The following is a 19,534-nucleotide window of genomic DNA, read 5'->3' as shown; positions in this document are numbered from 1 at the left end:
AGATTGCCGCTGGAGCTGTCAACATCTTGTTCTTATTGGCCAAGACTTTGGATGAGATCTGTCTGAACTTTTCTTTCCTTTGGCCCAATTAGAGGCGCAGTTAAATGAGAGCAAGTGACATTGTGCAGTGGGCAATTTAAGATGATGTGTGGAATCGTATCTGGAGAATCAGTACCACAAGGTCATGGTCTCTCCTGGAAAGGAGTGTGTAAGAATCTTCTAATCATTACTGAAGAGGGGAAGGTGTTCAGTCTTGCCAGGAAGAAGGCTTAAGTGGTTTATCAACAAGCCACAGCCCCATCCAAATGGGAAGTCCATTACAAAGTATGAAACACACACACATCCTAGAAATTGTAGTGGCTGACTACAATTCTTCCACCTCTGTCTGCTTGGTGTGTAGGATGGCTCTGAGCTAGAAGTGGGCAAGCAGTAATTGGAGGAAGGTGGCTGGTTTGTTCCTGTACTTTGGGAGTCCTGTTTCCAGGCAGGGAAAGTGAATGGGAAGGGCTTAGCTTTAGTAAAACATGCTGATGTGCATGAGAACAGGCAAAAACTTTCACTCAGATGGAGTTATAGGATGCTCCAGAAGACAAGAACAAATTTGGAAGGAAGCTCAGTAGTGTCAAAGGCTTTCACGGCCGGATTCAACTGGTTTTGGTGGGTTTTCTGGGCTGTGCGGCCGTGGTCTGGTAGATTTTGTTCCTAATGTTTCACCTGCAGGCAAAACGTTAGGAACAAAATCCACCCGACCACAGCCACACAGCCCGGAAAACCCACCAAAACCAGAAAGCCCAGTAGGTTTGAGAGATTCTGGACTGGGCACTAGCATCTCCTGCACTGGGACTTTGGCCCAGTGGTAGCAGTTGTGGCATGGGCTCTTTATGAGACTGATTAAGTTGGAATTGTGAAGATGTCAGCAAAGTGCACAGGTCTGATGGTTGCAGCCATGATGGCTCTCTGACTCCCCTCCACCCTGACCCCCATTCCATCCAATATACTTATTTTTCCCTGTCCAGTTCTGGCCCTGGACGGAGAGACGAGGAAGATCGAGTCACCGGTAATGCCTGGAGCAGCAAGGAAGAAGCCAAGCAAGCTTTTAAGGAGCTTCTAAAAGACAAGGTACTGAAGGGTTCAGGGCAGGGAAGGAAATGCTGAAGGAGGATCAAAAAATGTGGGTCAGTTTTTGTAAGCTCTGCAATTGAGTGGAAAAGCTTTTCCTGAACTGAATCACTTTAGGATGAGGGGAGGATAGGAATGCTGTCCCTTCTTTAAAAAATCCTCTCTCTATACCTGGAAGAACAATCAAGGAGGAGAAAATATAGCTAGGAATGGTGAGGATTTTACCACTTAGTTATGTTAATTGAGTGAACTGGCTCTGAGATCAGAACAGCAAGGTACAGGGCGCCAGTATCATGGGGAAAAGCATCCTGACTGAATGCTGTTGTTTCCTGGTTTCAGGGTGTCCCAGCAAGTGCATCATGGGAGCAGGCCATGAAACTCGTTAGTAGTGACCCACGATTCAGGTATGGTTCTCATCTGATGCATGCAGCATCCTCCTTGACCTGCCTTGTCACGGTCCCTCCAGTTTGTAACAATCACAGTTCCAAACAGTGCAGTCCTACCAGGGGCAGAGCATGGGGGAATTGTGCCCGGGGCATGCCTGCATCCTGTGCCCCCATCCCGGAACACCCCCGCCACGCCCCCACCCCTGCGCATGCCCGGTGCATTGCGCCTCACCCCATCCCCTTTGCTCTACGCCACTGAGTCCTACGTAGAGATGCATCATCTAAGTCATTGACTTCAATGAACTTACAAGGGTATGACTCTGCTTAGGAGGCTGTTGTAAGGGCCAAACAAAAGTACACCAGCATGGTGTAGTGGTTAAGAGCAGGTGGATTGTAATCTGGAGAACTGGGTTTGATTCCCCACTCCTCCACCTGACTGGCAGAGGCTTATCTGGTGAACCAGATGTGTTTTCGCACTCCTACATTCCTGCTGGGTGACCTTGAGCTAGTCACAGTTCTTCAGAACTCTCTCAGCCCCACCTGCCTCTGTTGTGGGGAGAGGAAGGGAAAGGAGCTTGTAGGCCACCTTGAGTCTCCTTACAGGAGAGAAAGGTGGAGGGTACCAGTGCCATTTCAGCATGGGAAAATGGTTGATGGAAAGGGGGACAGGAGCATTTCCTCCCCCCCCCCCCATTGGCAGCATTCCAGGCTGAAACCAGCTGTCCTTTATTTTTTAGCAAACATTCCTCACAGCTGTTGTGTGACTACTGGGAAACAGAGTTGGGTGTCCTGGATCCAGCTCTTATAAATAGAGCATGCCTAAGGCCCATTCCGCATTCAGAATAATGCACTCCCACTTTCACAATTGATTGCAAGTGGCTTTTGCTGTTGCGCCCAGCTGCAAAGTGGATTGAAAGTGGATTATTTTGCATGTGTGGAAGGGGCCTAAGTTTGGCTCTATGTTTTTCTCTACAATACTGGAAGTGGTCGATCCTTTTGCCATTTGCTGCCCCTTGCTACTTGCCACTTTGTGTGTCAGCAACGATCTTCTGTTTTGCACCCAGTGCCTTGCCCAAACTGAGTGAGAAGAAGCAGACTTTTAACGCCTACAAGGCCCAGCGGGACAAGGAGGAGAAAGAGGAGGCCCGACTCCGGGCAAAGGAGGCCAAAGAGGAGCTGCAGCGCTTCTTGGAACAGCACAACAAAATGAGCTCCATCACTCGCTACAGGTAGAGAGCACCATCCTCGCAACTGCCTTGGTTGTGGGAAATGGAGAGACTGGAGATCTATCTGTCCAGGCAGTCTTTTTGGAAATGAACCAGAAACCAGTGTGGTAGATCTGTCAAAGCATTTGACTAATATGCACGGTTGCCAGTAGGAATTTGCTGGAAGTTTTGGGGGTGGTGCCTGAGAACGTCTGGGGAGGAAGTTTAGCTGGTAAAGAAAAACTACCTACAAAATTGCCATTTAGAGGAACTGATCTCTGTAGTCTGTAAATCAGTTGTAATTCTGGGAGATCCCCAGGCCCACACTGGTGGTTGGTAACCCTAAAGCAGATCCAGATTCAAATCCTCACCCAGCACTCAAATTAATAAGTAGTGTTAAGTTTGGAAGGTATATAATGTTCCTGGCTTCCTGCTGGAGGCCAGTCTGGTGTTATGGAGCCTGAGCTAAGCAGGTGCATTTTCCAACCTAACCACCACTGTTGAGGTTTGAGTTGTAGCTGGGAATGCTGGCTAACTTCAACTGTGAATTGCAGCAGACCAAAGACACTGCTTTGTTGGCTAGGCTTGGTATTCATTCCAAGTTTGGGCTATCCAGAAACTTCATACTGGCTGCCAATCACTTTTTTTAAAAATCAAAATTTAAGTCTAAAGACAGTTGATCCCATCGTGGATGGCTCCTTCCTGGCCGAGATCCTTTACCAGGACCCGCAGTGTGTGGTCTTTCGTGACGTGGCCCCTCAGGCTCCAGTGGTCCCCCGTCGGCCCATCCCCCACCTCAGCAGCATGGCCCACATCGATGCCCAGCTCCTGGGGCACCTGCTGGTGGTTGCTAGCCAGACTGCAAAGACGCAGGGCCTCTCCCACTGCTACCATGTAGTGATCAATGACGGGAAGCCCAAGGCCCAATCCATCTACCACCTGCATCTTCATGTCCTGGGAGATGGTCAGATGGGCTGGCCACCAGGCTGAGCTTCTGGCCCCCAAAGTAGCTGGAAGAGCCCCACAAAGCAATTGTCTCCCAATAAGTGTGTGCCCTGTGCCGTCTTTGAGGTGACGTATAAGGGCAGGGGATGATGCCAACTACTGTTAATATTTTTAAGCTGTTTTTATGCTGTTTAGGTTTTTATGACTGTTCTGTTAGTGTAATGTTTTTATCGTTGTTGTTTACTGCCCTGAGCCCTGCGGGGGAGGGCGGGTTATAAACTGAAATATAAAAAAATAAAATAGATAAATTAAAGCAACTTAATTGACTCAGATAATGCATAAATATAGTATTACAAACAGATATAGACCATGTATTGTCGAAGGCTTTCACAGCCGGATTCAACTGGTTCTGGTGGATTTTCCAGGTTGTGTGGCCGTGGTCTGGTGGATTTTGTTCCTAACGTTTCGCCTGCATCTGTGGCTGGCATCTTCAGAGGTGCATCACAGAGAAAAGTCTGTTTCAGACTGTGTCTAAGTGAGAAGGGAAAGTTTATTGTGGGACATGGACAATATACCACACTAAACTTTCCCTTCTCACTTAGACACAGTGTGAAACAGACTTTTCTCTGTGATATACCTCTGAAGATGCCAGCCAGAGATGCAGGCGAAACGTTAGGAACAAAATCCACCAGACCACGACCACACAGCCCGGAAAACCCACCAGAACCAGATACAGACCATCATTGAGGAAATATGCAATGCCTAAAAACTCAGTTTGATCCAGTAAAAATTACTACTGAAAGATCAAATTGAGACACACTTATTTATGATTTACAAATTTAAACTCCACCAGGGTGAACTGGAGCTTTCTTTCTACAACAGATTTAGGAAGATTTGATTAGTGGTCACTGCCTATCATTTCTCAATTAGTCCTTATGGGTTTTCCTAACCCATTTTAATTGTATCATGCCAATGATAATGACCTTTTAATAAATTAAACTTGAGTTTCATAGTTTCACATTTGAGATAATTTGCTTTTTGTGAGCTCATGTAGCTTCATGGCTGAGAGGCTGTTCTGCCCAAGATTTATCCAACGTGTGAAGCAGCCCAGACCAGGAAATGTTGGGTCTGAATATCATCTTTGCCATGAACTTTCTCTGAGTGGCCACAAACAAATTTTTCTTTGCCTCGCCCCTGCAATATAGATAGAATAATAATAATAATTTAAAAAACCATCTGTTTTATATTGTTGTACAATAGCATTTGTCAAGCCCTTCCAGGTGATCAAAGAGCTTCACAAGCTGAACGTTTATTATTATTCAATGAATAGAGATCTTTGTTTCTTAAAGATTTTAAATTCCACTTGACTGTGTTGGTGTAATGTGTAACAGGGAAAGATTTTAACTTAATGTATCTCTGCTAAATAATTACATTGAAAATGGCACTTTGGAGGCAGTAGAAAAATCAGACTCAGCTCTTAATAGTTGCACTTGTGCCAGAGTGGTTTTCTGCGCATGCATCGAAGGATACATCCGTGTGCTTTCGTTGCCCTATCAGTGATCTCTTGTTGACCTCCCTGCGACAGCATATTCTCTCCCTTGACAGCATGTTTCATTCTCCCCCACTCATGCACAAAACACAGGAAAGCAGAGCAAATGTTTGGGGAGCTGGAAGTGTGGGCCATGGTGCCGGAGCGTGACCGCAAGGAGATCTATGACGATGTTCTCTTTTTCTTGGCAAAGAAGGAGAAGGTAAATGAGCACACACAAGGGTGGGGTAATTTATAAGTGGGATTGGATTTCCCATTGTCCCCCTTGGCACCCCAATATGTGTAACTCATTAGCCGCCCCGTGCCCAGCCCAGAACTTGGGGATAGGAACCCAGGAGTCCTGCACTGCTGGGATGGGAGCTGGCCCCAACGCTGTCCCCTGCCACCCACCCAGGAGCATGCCAAGCAGCTGCGCAAGAGGAATATCCAGGCTCTGAAGAGCATCCTGGACAGCATGAGCCGCGTCAGCTTCCAGACCACCTGGTCCGAGGCCCAGCAGTACCTGATGGACAACCCCAGCTTTGCCGAGGATGAGGACCTGCAAAGTGAGGCGCCTTCCACCTTCCCATCGCCCCAGCTCCCCCCTCCCTTCCCAGATCTGCAACAACACCCCTCCCCCAGTCACAGTTTTGGCGTTGAAAGAACTTGGAAGTTCTGTGTGCAAGTGAGCGCACACACGTTGCCATGATATGCAGTGTTTTTGTTGGTTTCTCTGATCACGATTTTGTATTGAATACAGGCTGCTGCATTCCAAGCATCTCTACCTTACTTTTTCTTTTAAGTTTTAAAATGATGCTTCTGATCCTGTGTGGCCAATGCCTGGTGAAATTCCAGGAGAGGGTCAGACAGCATTTCCAGCAGCCAAGGAGTTGGCTTTCACTTTCTTGTTAAGTTCTTTCCCCTTCCCCTCCCAAATTCCATAGCCAGCAGGATGTACTCTGTGGCCTTTTTGAACGTTTGCATCACTTAACGCAGATTGCAGAATTCAACCTTTTGGTGCAGAATTTTCTTACGGCACAGTGTTGCTAGGACATAGCCAGTGCTGGTGACTGTCCTCCATCTTCTCCTGCTACACTTGATCGTTTCTATAAGCATTTTCAATTTGCAGCGGGCTCTCTGTGATCCTTCAGTGTGTCTGCCCTCATAACATCCCTGTGAGGTAGGTCATTATTATCCCCATTTTCCAGATGGGGAACTGAGACAGGGAGACCGTGACCTGCCCCAGGGACCGCAGCAGAGGTGGGAGGGTCTCTGGAGCTACATGGATAAGTGCAGCTGAGTAAAGGAGCAGGGTAGCATCTGTGCCTACACTTGTCACAGTGCGAGCGGGATCTTACTACGCCAGCAAGTGCAGAGGCTTATCTAGGAAAACTGTAGCCCTGTGCAAAATCTGACACACACACACACACACCCCAATATGGGCCACCGCCCTCCCCCACAATGACCAAGCAACGGTTTTTTGCACCAGGTCTTGAAGTCAGTGTATGGACCCAGGGGGGAAGGAGGAGAGGTGTGGAGGGCGATTTTCCACCCACCCCCCCCACGACTAAATGGCTGCAGCCCAGGGACATTTGACCCCTGGGCAAGTGCAGGGGGCATGTCTATGTACATGTGTATAATGGGACTGTTTGATCCTTGGATGTTTTGGAATGAGGGTGTGGCTGTCATAATCTGGAAAACCTGTCCCAGTCACTGTCCCCTATGGCCCTGGACCTTTTCCCCTTGTCTCATTGCTGCTGGCATTCTCCCCCTATGCCCAGGTCTTTGAGTACAGCATAATTTGCCTTCTCGCATGAGCATAGCGACTGAATAGTTATTGCCAGGACTAAGATATATCCTGCGATTCCGTTATTGGCTCACATAAGAACTGGTGCCGAGTCTTCTTGTTTTCACTTTTTAAAAAGAGTGCTTAGTTTTGGAGCCTAAAGAGTATCAGCAGCACTTTGTGAAAGCTCAAAAATGACAGGAAGGACACAGCTGGATTTCCAGGGAAATCAGCAGTCTGGGCATCAGTGACCTGTGTAGGTGTTTGCTTGTGTCCCCCCAATACTAGGAGAAACAGGAAATATTTGCAAAATAATGTTTATTCAGTAGTAGAAGAAGAAGAGTTTGGATTTATATCCCCCTTTCTTTCTTGTAAGGGGACTCAAAGGGGCTTACAATCTCCTTTCCCTCCCCCCTCCCCACTACAAACATCCTGTGAGGTGGGTGGGGCTGAGAGAGCTCAGAAGAACTGTGACTAGCCCAAGGTCACCCAGCTGGCGTGTGTTGGAGTGCACAAGCTAGTCTAGTTCCCCAGATAAGCCTCCACAGCTCAAGTGGCAGAGCGGGGAATCAAACCCAGTTCCCAGATTAGTGGGCACCTGCTCTTAACCACTACGCCACTGCTTCTAGTAGATATTCTAAAACTGTGCTCAACTTGATATCCAACTCCATTTTTCTTGGCCCTGATGGTTTTGATTTGCTTCTGAGCAGATCAGATCAAATCTGGCTCTTGGAACATGAGATTCAGGAACAACAGGAAGTCCTGGACCTTCTCCGATCCCTCCCCAGCCAGATCCCATACCACTCTCAGCTGTGAGGGCAGGCTCCTGGTCCTATTTGCCTGAGGCAAAGGCCACTCCCTTTTGGTCCAGAATAGCCTGAATGCTGTCGGTGCCTTTTTTGGTTTTCACCACTCAGCTCAGCTGGGAACCCTCCCACTTCTTCCTCTTTCAGACATGGACAAGGAAGATGCCTTGATCTGCTTTGAGGAACACATCCGGACTCTGGAAAGGGAGGAGGAGGAAGAGCGCGAGTGTGGCCGACTACGAGAGAGACGCCAGCAGCGCAAGAACAGGGAGGCCTTTCAGGTATCGGCAGCAATAGCCTTCAGCTAGGAGGGCAGTTTCTAGGGAAACTCTGAGCCGCTGTCTAGAGTGTTCTAGAGACCTTGCACACTCTGTGCATATCCTCAAGTGCACTGCCTGGTGTTTCATTCATCTTCACCTGCTTTATTTATTTATCCTATCAGGTGGGGATAAATGAGTCACGGATCATCAGGTAACCAGAGCTGCTTGGCAACCACATACCTAGTGAAGGCAGAGTTGGATTATGCCTAGCAAAGGAACAGCCCTGGTCAGTGGTTTTACATCTTGTGAAGGATGTAAGGAGCTGTGTTTCTAGGCACCTATGGAAAGAGCAAAGAAGAATATGGTACCCAGCGCAGATCTCTGGTTCCTGAGAATGTCAGCTTAAATTTTTTCTGTTAAAACCGAACAGGTTTCTCAACCAGATGGAAGCAAAGGTTTTCTAGAAAGCATGTGTGAAATTTTCAGTAACATGTCAGAACTGGAGGAGTAGCTGAATGAGATTTCCAGTAGTCAGAGGCAGGAGGCTGAGGTTTCAGTAGATGATGCCCATGCCCATTAAAGTGTATTTTTATAGTCATAAGGTCTGGAAACTTGTTGGTTGGTTTTTAAAATAATAGCCAGAATTGTCAAGAAGTTGAAATTCAGTGCCTAGAATCACATTCATTTCCTTTTTCTGTGCTTCTATAGATTTGTGGAATGAATGCAGGTAGAGGCTTCTCTAAACCTTTTCTAAAAAACTCTGCAAGAAGAGGGGTTAAAATAGACCCCTCCCCCCCAATATGAAGTGCATTGAGGTGGTGTGCAGGGGAGGTAGAAATCAGGGCCTTGTAATGGGCATGTGGCCCCCTTGGCAGTGCCCAGGAATGGGGGAGGGGCTGACTCCCCGATTTCTCTCGCTCTATCGTAGAATAACCAGGCTGCTTCTTGCTCAGGCCTTCTTGGACGAGCTTCATGAAAATGGGCGCCTGCACTCCATGTCCACCTGGATGGAGCTGTACCCCTCGCTCAGCACTGACAGACGCTTTGCCAACATGTTGGGTCAGCCTGGTAAGCAGCTGGTGGGCAGGAACCTCTTTCCCTTGCTCCCTTCCGTCACCACTTTCTCCCTCTCTCTTGAAGAATAAATGATAGCCAGAAGGAACTGCATAATCTCTGACTGTGCAAAGAGACCAGAAAATCAAACATGATTTGAATGCCGATCTAGGCATGAGGGGGAGGGGGAGGAGGGAACATTCAAGAAGGGTAAAGCAAATTTGTATTTCAATGTGTAACCTGTGACACCAGTGGATTGAGCTGGGGTGATGTAATGGAGCAAAGCTGTTAGATCTACGTGTTAGATCCTAGCACTGGTATTCAAAGGTTTACAGCCAGTAGATCAGGAGGTTCCTTTTAGTCACTTTGACAAATAGCCACTGATGGACTGATCCTCCATGACCCTGACCTCTTTTTAAAGCCATCTGTGCTCATCATCACTACGATCACCGACAGTGAACTCCACAAAAATTGATTGTTGATGACAAAGTGGCTCATTTTGCCTGTCTTAAGTTCTCTCTCTGTCCACTTTGTCCACTGCCTGCACAGTTGTATAAACCTCTGCAGTGCACCCCCTTAGTCAGCAGCCCCAGTCATTTATCATAGAGAAAGTGCCCCAACCCCTTAATCATCAGGCCTCTTGACTGCAGCTAGGAATTTCTGAGCGCTGGGATCCCTGGGGGAGGGTGAGGGTCAGTCACATACCCATAAAGCACTGCTGCCTTGTCAAAGGTCCCAGATTCTCAAGAGTTTCTAGTTGAAACCTCTCAGATGGTGGAGCTTGGAAAGACGAGGGCAGGAGGCTATGGAGTCTGGGCAAACGCCTCTGTAATTGGCTGACTGTTGCCCTCCCTCAGTTGAAGGCAACTCCTTATATTTTATTGCATTGCTTCCTCTCTTCAGGGGACACTTTCCACATTGAGTTGTCATTTTAGCAGCCCCTGGTACTTCCCTCTAAAGCCCGGTACAAATAACCTGTCCATGTATTGAATCACCATGCAGTGGCCACAGGCATGCTGGCCGTGTTTCCATGGCATCACCGTGTTGACTGAATGTTCAGACATGAGGAGGAAGGACATACCCCCGCTCCACTGCTTGCAAACATTGCTGATCGTGGGGAGGGGGGACTTCCAGTGTGCCTTGGCACTGTGCAGATGACACAATAACTGTGAAGAGGCAGGGAGCAAGGCCAGCCTGTTTGTGCCTGCTGTCCCTCCCCACCACATGGGCTTGAATCTTTGCATCACAGAGGATGCTGGAACAATCTGGAGTGTCTCAGTGAATGCAGAGGACTGCCTTTCAGCCTTGGTGTCTCCAGTGTCTGAACTGTGTAGTTCATTCTGAATGTGCCTTTGCTGGTGCACGTTGTCGGGGAAGATTAACATGGGGTGGGTAGGCTGTCTGGCAGAAGCATACTGGGGAAAATGGCGCCTGGGGCAACACTTGCTCCAGGCACCTGCACCACCACCCCTGCGCCCCACTTGCTTTTGGAAGCCATAGGCTGGCTCCCCCCACCCACTCCCGAGGCCGGGGAGGGCAGGAGCCAGCCTGCCGCTGTGGTTCCTCCCCGAGCCGCCCGTCCGAGCCACCAGCCGCTAAGCCCCCCACCCCCAGCCTCCCTGCAGGTTGCCTCCTGCCCTCCCCAGGGAGGCTGGCAAGCGGCACCCCAGCATGAGGGGAGCCGCTGGGTGCTGGCTGGGCTGCTGCACCACGGGAGAGGCCACGCGCAAGGACCCGCCGTGATAACATGGCGTGTGCCCGGGGACATGGTGCTATCTGGTAGAGAAGCTTGTCAGCCACATACTGATCTTATTGAGAGCCCCTGAGAATCTTCCAAGGAGAACCAGAGCTCTCTTGGAATGTAGTTTGAAAACTGCAATCTTCTTTGTCCTTCTGGTGAAAGTGGTTTATGGTGGGATCTGGTGTCTCTTGTTCTTCGGTCTTTCCAGGTTCCACTCCTCTAGACCTGTTTAAATTCTATGTGGAAGACCTCAAGGCACGCTTCCATGATGAAAAGAAGATAATCAAGGATATTCTCAAGGTACAGCCATCGCATGGACAGAACCTGCAAGCCCTTTCTGTTTTAAAGTGATCCAGATATCCAATCAAGCCACTGCATGATTCCATAGTTGATTGAAACTTCTTTCATATCAATAGACCTACGAATCTTCTTTCATACCATTCTGGATTTGTGTCCAGAATCTTCTTTCATATCAAAAGCTGAGGGCTCATTGAAATTTCTCTGTCTTTTGCCTGGCACAAAATCTACCGTCTGTCAATACTTGGACCACTTTTGCTTCAGGTTACTTTAAAATTCATGTCAATTTCATTTTCTGAATTTAAAAAAATGATTTTTTGGGGGGGATGTGAAATTGACATGAATATGGCAGGTTCCACAAGGGAATTCTTCTGACACATTCCTACTCTTCTAGTTCTGTATTATAATGATCAACACGAAATGTGGGAGGAAAAAATTCTGAAACAGCAGGAGGGTTAGAATCTTTTTAGGACCCACCTAAACTGTTACAATGTAGGATACCAGCTTTTGAACCCTGTGGGTTCAATGCTAAACAACGATTGGAGAGAGAAAAAGATGTCACTGATCAGACAAAAAGCTGCCTCTGCTGTTTGCAGGATGGAATGGAGGAGATGTTAGACAATCTTTATTAAGTCAGACCAAGCTAGGTGTAAGGAAGAGCTTAGGTACCAGGGTTATGGTCTAAAGATGTTACCACTCTTCCTTTGAAAATCCAATAGTAATTCTTACCTGTCTCCAGCACTAACTGGAACAAATAGGTCCCTTATAAAGCATAAATGAAAAAATGCAGTAATCTTTTTATTATTGAGGCGGAGACCAAGTTGAGGATTCAATAGAAATAAAATGGCATATTATTATCCAGTGGTTGGAGGGAATATATATTTTCAGAGCTATAGAACAGGTTTTCTGGGTGGTATTGGATGCAGAATGCAGCTTTCTATGAATCTCCTCTTGAATTTTCCTAAAAACAAGTTTCTAGCTCTTGTGGCTGGAAATCAGTGAGCTTAGACTGGTGTAACTCTGCATAAGTTTGTACCATTCATGTCTGTGGGTAGTCCTTGCTAAAACGTGAGCAAGATTTTCAGTGGCTAGAGGAAATGGAACTTCAGTGCCTGAAGCCAAATAAAAATTTCAAACTATGCCCAGAAAGACACAGAAGGTTGCATTTATGGCAGCATCCACTCTGAAAAGGCAGCTGAGGCATCTTGTATAGATAAATATCACAACTTGTACCTTAACTTCACAGGCTTACAAAATCCAGTAGGAACTCTTTGCACAGGATTTTTATTTCTTTTTAGCACAGAGCAACGATGTCAGAGCAGAGGACTCAGAGTTATGCTAAATGGAGGTATGCCAACACTGGAAGCCTTAGATTTGGTTTCTAAGTTTATGGCATAAATAATTTACATAATTTCTTTACATTTTAAATCCCCCACCAGAACCCATGAAGGCTTGAAACTTGTTCTTAATAAAACGAAACCTAAAATGTGCAAGATTCTTTAAGGGACCGTACTGTGTGAATTGCTATAAATAGTTCCTCCAAGCACTCGCACAAGTATTTATACACGAGTATTTGTACAAAAAGAAGAAGCCCTATTTGTTCACAGGAGTGAGTGTGTACATCTTACATAGCTCCAAAGGAAAGATTAGGACTCTGAAGAGGAAATTCTAACTGTATTTCTTTACCCCCCTCCCATCCCCCTTCATCATTTGGCAGGACCGCAACTTCTGCGTGGAAATAAACACGACCTTTGAAGATTTTGCCCATGTCATCAGCTTTGACAAACGTGCTGCTACCCTTGATGCAGGCAACATTAAGCTGACTTTCAACAGTGTGAGTGGCCCTTGGGCGTCACCAGGGAGGGTGGTTGAGCCAGGCATGGGATACAATTTATGTGCCAACTACACTGCACCAGCTATGATCCTCACGTCTTAAGAAGTCTCAGGGGCAAACTACATGAGACATCTGGACCCAACTGTTTGTTTGTTTGTTTGATTGATTTAATAAATGGGCCCCTCCCCCTGAAGCCCCACAGTAGCTGGGGGGAAAGTTCATTTGAAACTCTGAGCAGGCCCAATTCAGCTTGGGACCACAGTGAGAGGAAAGCAAGGGCTCTTGCCTTCCTTCTCATGTCATTTTCCCAAGCGGAAATGACTCTGAGAGGAGTTACATGCTCTTTGGAACTTCACATGCTATATTTTTTAGGGTGTTGCTCCTTGAAACTAGAGTCAGGGCAGTGAAAAGAAAGTACTCAAAATAAGATGTGATGGTCGACCCGTGGAACATTTCTCAAATTACAGGAGCCTCTTTCTGTGACAGCTACTGTTTCTAGAAAAGTGGGCAGGGAAAGGTGTGCCTCGGAATGTGGGGCTTGTGAATTTTAAGGGCTTTCCCTTGCTCACTAGTTTAAGAAGTGCTGTAGAACCACAAGGTGTGGGGATGTGGATTTTTCAAATGGATGAGATGGGCACACAGTCCGTTCATGTCAGTTAGCGTGAAAGGCAGTGTATCTCTAACTCCCAGTTGCTGGGGTCAGGCCCCACCTTGTTTGTGAATTTCTGGAAGCACCTGGCTGACTGCTGTGGGAAATTGGAAAGGTGGGCGAGTGAGCCTTGGAATGATCCGTGGAGGCCAGTCTTTATGTTGTCCAAATGCTGTTTGGAATAGGAGGTGGCCTCTAGGCTGGTGCTGGGCAGCTTCTGTAGAAGGATTAATGAAGTACACTTTGGCAAGTCAAGTGGCACGCTGTGTTGTAGTGGTTAAGAGTGGCAGATTCTAATCTGGAGAATCAGGTTTGATGCCCCACTTCTCCACATGAAGCCTGGTGGGTGATCTTGGACTTGTCACATTTCTCTCAGAACTCTCTCAGCCCCACCTACCTCACAGGGTGCTTGTTGTGGGGAGAGGAAGGGAAGGCCGTTGTAAGCTGCTTTGAGACTCCTTACGGTAGAGAAAAGGGGAGTATAAAAACCAGCTCTTATTCTGTGCAGTGATGCCTTTTTCTCTGTGTCTCTTCAGCTGCTGGAGAAGGCCGAGGCACGGGAGCGAGAGCGGGAGAAGGAAGAAACTCGTAAATTGCGGCGCAAGGAGGCAGCATTCAAGAGCATGTTGCGTCAGGCAGCTCCCCCTCTGGAACCTAATACCACCTGGGATGAGGCAAGTTCTCCCATTCCCATTTGCAGGAGCTGTGTAAACATGCTCCTGGTTCAGGAAGGGCACATCCTGTATCCCCAGCCACTTGCACCTCTGGGTGATATAGCCGACTGTGGTGGCTCATAGTGTGGTTCATATGGAAGATCTCAGCCCCACTGCTGAAGAGGAAGGGGGGGTGGGCCAGTGAGCCTTGGAATGATCCATGGAGGCAAGTCTTAACTTACGTTGTTCAAATGCTGTAGGAAATAGGAGGTGGCTGTTGCATCCTGCAGGTACACTCGTACAAAGTTGCTTGTAGAACCTGTCACTGGCAAGTAGTATCACCACTCTGTGCCAAGTTCCACTAGTACCTGTGGACTTGCACAGTGTTGGAGCTGGGGCCTTAGCAACTTCATTGCTGCCTCTTAATGCACTGCTAATAAGGCTGCCCTCCCCCTCACCTGTATCCTACGGTCCCCACCGTACAAGCTCCTGCTCTCAGTAAATCAATTATAGTGGCTGAATATTTTAGGTAAGGGACTCACTTTAAGTATAAAATTTGGCTTCTTGGAAATCTTGCTAAATATGTTATGACTTTGTGCTTTAAAATATGCTTTCAAAAAGCAAAATTCTCTTTGATCGTGCTGCAAGCCACAGAACTAAATATTCTGCAGCAGTCAGAAGTTCTGAGAACTCTGATTGAAGCTGGAAGACTGCAGAGCATTGCGGGGAGTATTCTGGTAGCTGTCGTACAGTGAAAGTTTGGGAGTTAAACTCCTCTATTTGTTCATTTATAAACCACTTAAAAGTGGCTTACAACATTCTCACCTTCTCCATTTGACCATTGGTACCCTTGAAATGTTGTAAAATAATTGTTACCAACCACTTTGTGATCACCAGGATAACGGTGATTAGTGTAGGTCATTATAGCATTGTACACAGCGATAAATTTTGTGTGACACCCCACCACTGTGCATGTGCTAGAAAGTGTGATTCATTCTTCTTGTCTTCCCTGCCAGGTGCGCGAGCGGTTTGTCAATAACATAGCTTTTGAACAGATCACGCTGGAATCAGAACGAATCCGTCTGTTTCGTGAGTTCCTGCAAGTGCTGGAGGTGAGCAGGGGATTAATGGGAACCCCTGTAGGAGGGCTGGAATGATGAGGTCTCTGTGGGATCCTGATTGATGCTCTGCTAGGACTTCTGGGGCTGCTGATATGCTTCAGCAGCAGGGTGAGGAGTAGGTAGCATCCAGGAGGGCTGTGCTCAGAAGTGTCCCCACTGCGCTCTGCTAAGTCCCAGATCACCTTCTCTGTAATGTCTCTTAGTCGCAGCAAACACAGCAATCCTCTGACTTGCTCACAGGTCAGCAGTTGAGTTTAATAAAGAGAGAAGCCTGGAGACACGAAGTTTCTGAACATTGACAGAGAACAAGAACTACAAGAGAGCAACAACAACCGGCTCATGATAAAACACCAGGCTTAATAAACATCAGGTGTGCTAGGGAAACAATCATACCTAAAGGAACATACATCACACACTCTCTTTCTCTCTGCAGACTGAGTGTCAACACTTCCATGCCAAGGCTAAGAAGCATGCTAAGAAGCCCAAGAAACACCATCACAAACGCTCTGCTTCGGTGAGGCCTTGGGACAGAGAAGCCAAAACTGGCAGGATGACCCAAGTAGGGAAGGATGTTAGATACAGTAGGACAGGGCTCTTGGACATCCCAAATAAACAAAAATGGTTATTCCAACCTGTTAAAACTATTGAGCCACATCAGTGCCATTGGAAGAGGAGCCAGAATTGTGAAGAAAAATGGAGTAGCTTATATATGCAGCAAAATGGTGTGGCAGGGTGGATAGCATAACTTCCTACTGCTGACAGGGGTCACATTTTTGGTAGGTGTTGTTAGATCTCACCACAGCCTTTGACATGGTTGATCACAATTTGCTTGACCCACCCTTTGCCAATGCTGGGATTCGGGGTGCAGGTTTGAACTGGTTGACCTCATTTCACCAGACCTGGGGGCAGAAGGTATCACTTGGGGAGGGGACGTCCTGGCGACATCCACTTAATTGTGGGGAGCTGCAGGGAGCTGTCATCTCACCAATGTCGTTTAGTGTCTATATGCGGCCCTGGCACGACTGATCTGCAGCTTTGGGCTGGGCTGTCACCAGTATGCTGATGATACCCAGCTTGTTCTGTTGATGGAGGGCTGACCAGCCACTGCCCCAGATGCTCTCACAAAGTGTCTGGGGGCCACAGCTGGATGATTCAGGAAGAGTAGGTTGAGGCTAAATCTATCAAAGATGTGGGTACTGAGGCTGGGTCGTGGGGAGAGATTGGAGGTCTTCCAACTTCCTCAGTTTGATGGAGTACCTTTTTCAAACTGTGTCCTTCAAAAGCCTGGGCGTGACCTTGGAATCTTCCTTATCAATGGATGCCCAGGTTACAAACTTGGCAAGGGTGACCTTTTTCTATCTTTGCCAGGCTCTGCAGTTGGCCCCGACCTCTCCTAAGCCAACCTAGCCACAGTGATCCATGTGCCTCCAGGCTAGACTACTGTAACTCACTTTACATGGGCCTACCCATGAGACTGATGGGTAGGGGCTGCAGGACAAAGGACTTACACAAATACTTGCCTTTCTGTCTGGTTTTCTAGCCTGTCTCTGGTCATGAATGTTTGTTGAGTCCCTGTTTCTCCTCATCAGGGCTCAGAATCAGGCTCAGATCATCCCCACCGGGGAGCCAAACGCAAGAAACGGAACCATTCTGAATCAGCTGGTTCAGGAGCATCTTCTTCACCTGATTCAGGTAAGAGTGAAATCAAACAACAGGAAATAGAGAGTAGGAATAAATGGCCAGTTCTTGCAGAGGTGGAAAATGAGCAGTGTGGTTCCACAAAAACTGGTCTTGGGACTGGTGCTCTTTCATAAATGATTTGGAATGAAGGGTGAGCAGTGTAGTGGGTGCACACCTGAACATGGTGAGAAGGTTTGTGTGTGTCAGCAAAGCTGAGAGCAATATAAAGGGTCTAGACTCTTGTCAAGAGGCTAAACTTTAGCAGAGTCACACAAGGTAGAATGGTCACGACTGAGACACCAGATCAGCATGGTTTTCACCGTCTTTAATAGTTTCTTGCCACCTGGGGGAAAGGCTGAAGATTCTGCTAATTTTCAGTTTAGAAAAAGGCAACTCAGGGAGGACATGGTAGAGATTTTTAAAATCATGTGTGGGGTAGAGAAAATGGGTTGGAAGAGGGTTTTTTTCCCTCTCCCAAAGCAAAAATGGTAGGCAGTGAGTTCAGGACAGACAGAAATAAATATTTCTTTATTCAAAGAATAATTAAATTGCAGAATGTACTGCCAGTAGCTGTAGTAATGGCCATAAGGATAGACGGTTTTAAAGGGAATTAGACAGACCCACGGAGGAATGGTCCATCAGTATCTACTCATGATGGCATCTAATGGGAGACTGTATGTCCAGAGGCAATAGGCATCTAAATACCAGTGTTTGGCTGCACGATCAGGAGGCAGCCTTGGCCTCTGTGACCTGCTGTTGGTTCGCCAGGTGTCCACTGAGAAACAAGACTAGAAGGACCACTAAACAGTTCCAGCAGGGTTCTTGTTATGTTCTTAATTGGGGATCATGAAGAATTACCCCCCCTTCTGCTCCACTGCAACTGGCAGTGTGTGCTTATAGTGTGAGAAGGTGGTTAGGATCTGCATAGCATATGCAAGATCCTTATATCCTACCCTCTGAATCCTGTCTGGGTCTCTGTGCTTGTGCCAATTTCCTCTTGATCAAGGAAGAGCTGCCATGCACAGAGATGTGCTGGGCTCTCCAAGGTCTTCACATGCATTTGATGAGGCCCACGTCCAGCATCCCACATCCTGTCACCTTCTGTGTCCATAGAGCACAGCACCAGGCGCTCCAAGAGACAGAAGAAGAAGAGTAGAAAAAAAAGAGCGCCAATCCCGGTGAGTCCTTAGGAGTGGAGAGAGTCTCACAGAGATGGCTAAGGCTCAAACTAGACATTAATACTTTCAATGAGTTGGATCCTGGCCTGGGTCCCCAGACCCAAACTGCCTTTCCCACAGGAGCAGCAGTGACTGCCTTTTAAAGAGCTGTAGGGACACAATTCTTCGGGGGCCCAGGGCAGAGTGGAGAAGGGGTTCTTGCCTCCTATTTTACCACACCAAAATGGTTGAGGGGAGTGTTATTTTCCCCATTTTTGGAGCTTCACGTGCAATAGCACAAGTAATACCCCGTGGGTATGGCTCATAAAAACACTATATAGGGGCAGGAACCCCCTCCTCCCTCATGGCATCCACAGGTCTTATCCGTGGACACTCCCATTTTAAAACCTAATGAATCAATATGTAAATACTGCAAGGGCCCGATTATTAGGCCTTAAAATGGCAGTCCAGCGTGATGAAGAGCTCTTGTTCTCCTTTCCAAGGGCCGAAATAGCCACTAGGGGGAGTTTCAGCACTTGAAAAGGCAAAGGGTGGAACAAGAGTATCTCATCTCACTGAGCTGTGGGCCTCATCAGGATGGGGCCCTTGTGTTATTTATACATCACGAGGCTTTAAAATGGCAGTGGCGTTCACAAGGTTGGACCTATGAATGCTGTCGTGTCTATCTTGGCCCTCAGTAACAACAACTGGGGATAAACCTTGCTGACACTGAATAAACATGACTCTTTTGATCAGATCTTGTTTTAAACCGGCTTCTCGGTGTAACACCTCTCTTCACACTTCTCATCCTGGAAAATACAGTTAACAAGGCATCAGCCACTGTCTTTGCCTCCATATCGCGGAGGGGCAGTGCTTCCGGATATTTTATAGCAAAATGCACTATACTTAAAATATGTATTTGTTTCCACATCTGATCATTTTTGACACCAGACCTGCCATGTCCACTCCTGTCCTAGCAAAAGGTTCTACCGTTGCTATAGGCTGCAGAGATCCTTTGGTTTTATCTTTAGTTTCCCCACATATGCACCATTTTAGAGATTCCCTAAGGGGGCCAGTAAATACTGAGAGGGCAGAGAATAGGGTTTTGATATGGATTGGGACATCAAAATGCCTTAGTGAAAGCCCATGATATGAGATACTTCCAGGGTGAAGTTATTCTCAGGGAACCAAGAATTTCAGCATTGCCCTTTAGTACTGTTCTCTCAGAGGTACATATTATATGAGGTAAAAAAACCCTCCACACCTAAGTGGTTAGGCAGAGAGTCTCAGACATTCTTGTCCTGTACTGATTTT

The 19,534-nt window shown here is 47.2% G+C and overlaps 2 protein-coding genes across 5 annotated transcripts in view; both read left to right on the top strand.

Annotated features, from left to right (window-relative positions):
* Window positions 1-19,534, top strand: part of PRPF40B (pre-mRNA processing factor 40 homolog B) — a 39,472-nt gene that overhangs the window by 17,117 nt on the left and 2,821 nt on the right. For all 4 annotated transcript variants that reach the window (XR_007243973.1, XM_048490237.1, XM_048490238.1 and 1 more), the window contains 14 exons: window positions 1,017-1,119; window positions 1,459-1,523; window positions 2,570-2,734; window positions 5,298-5,406; window positions 5,599-5,749; window positions 7,923-8,056; window positions 8,989-9,103; window positions 11,038-11,129; window positions 12,844-12,960; window positions 14,146-14,283; window positions 15,279-15,374; window positions 15,817-15,897; window positions 16,973-17,075; window positions 18,177-18,238. Coding sequence is in view for 3 of the 4 variants with exons in the window: in XM_048490237.1 (XP_048346194.1) it covers window positions 1,017-1,119; window positions 1,459-1,523; window positions 2,570-2,734; window positions 5,298-5,406; window positions 5,599-5,749; window positions 7,923-8,056; window positions 8,989-9,103; window positions 11,038-11,129; window positions 12,844-12,960; window positions 14,146-14,283; window positions 15,279-15,374; window positions 15,817-15,897; window positions 16,973-17,075; window positions 18,177-18,238 (1,531 nt within the window). In the remaining variant the exon portion in view is untranslated. The remainder of the gene's footprint in view (window positions 1-1,016; window positions 1,120-1,458; window positions 1,524-2,569; window positions 2,735-5,297; window positions 5,407-5,598; window positions 5,750-7,922; window positions 8,057-8,988; window positions 9,104-11,037; window positions 11,130-12,843; window positions 12,961-14,145; window positions 14,284-15,278; window positions 15,375-15,816; window positions 15,898-16,972; window positions 17,076-18,176; window positions 18,239-19,534) is intronic.
* Window positions 2,819-3,700, top strand: LOC125429308 (adenosine 5'-monophosphoramidase HINT2-like). The gene is made up of 2 exons (XM_048490321.1): window positions 2,819-2,838; window positions 3,376-3,700. The coding sequence occupies exons 1-2, from the start codon at window positions 2,819-2,821 to the stop codon at window positions 3,698-3,700; spliced, it is 345 nt and encodes a 114-aa protein (XP_048346278.1).

Source organism: Sphaerodactylus townsendi, linkage group LG03 (assembly GCF_021028975.2).
Source record: "Sphaerodactylus townsendi isolate TG3544 linkage group LG03, MPM_Stown_v2.3, whole genome shotgun sequence".
Lineage (NCBI taxonomy): Eukaryota > Metazoa > Chordata > Lepidosauria > Squamata > Sphaerodactylidae > Sphaerodactylus > Sphaerodactylus townsendi.
Note: the sequence above shows the minus strand (reverse complement) of the source record. Positions and strands in the feature narration are given on the sequence as shown.

Bases quoted from the DNA above. Each gene is read 5' to 3' on its own strand.
- LOC125429308 (XM_048490321.1), top strand. From the start codon at position 2,819: ATGAACCAGAAACCAGTGTG. The intron at 2,839-3,375 runs GTAGATCTGTCA...TCAAAATTTAAG, and splicing joins ATGAACCAGAAACCAGTGTG to TCTAAAGACAGTTGATCCCA.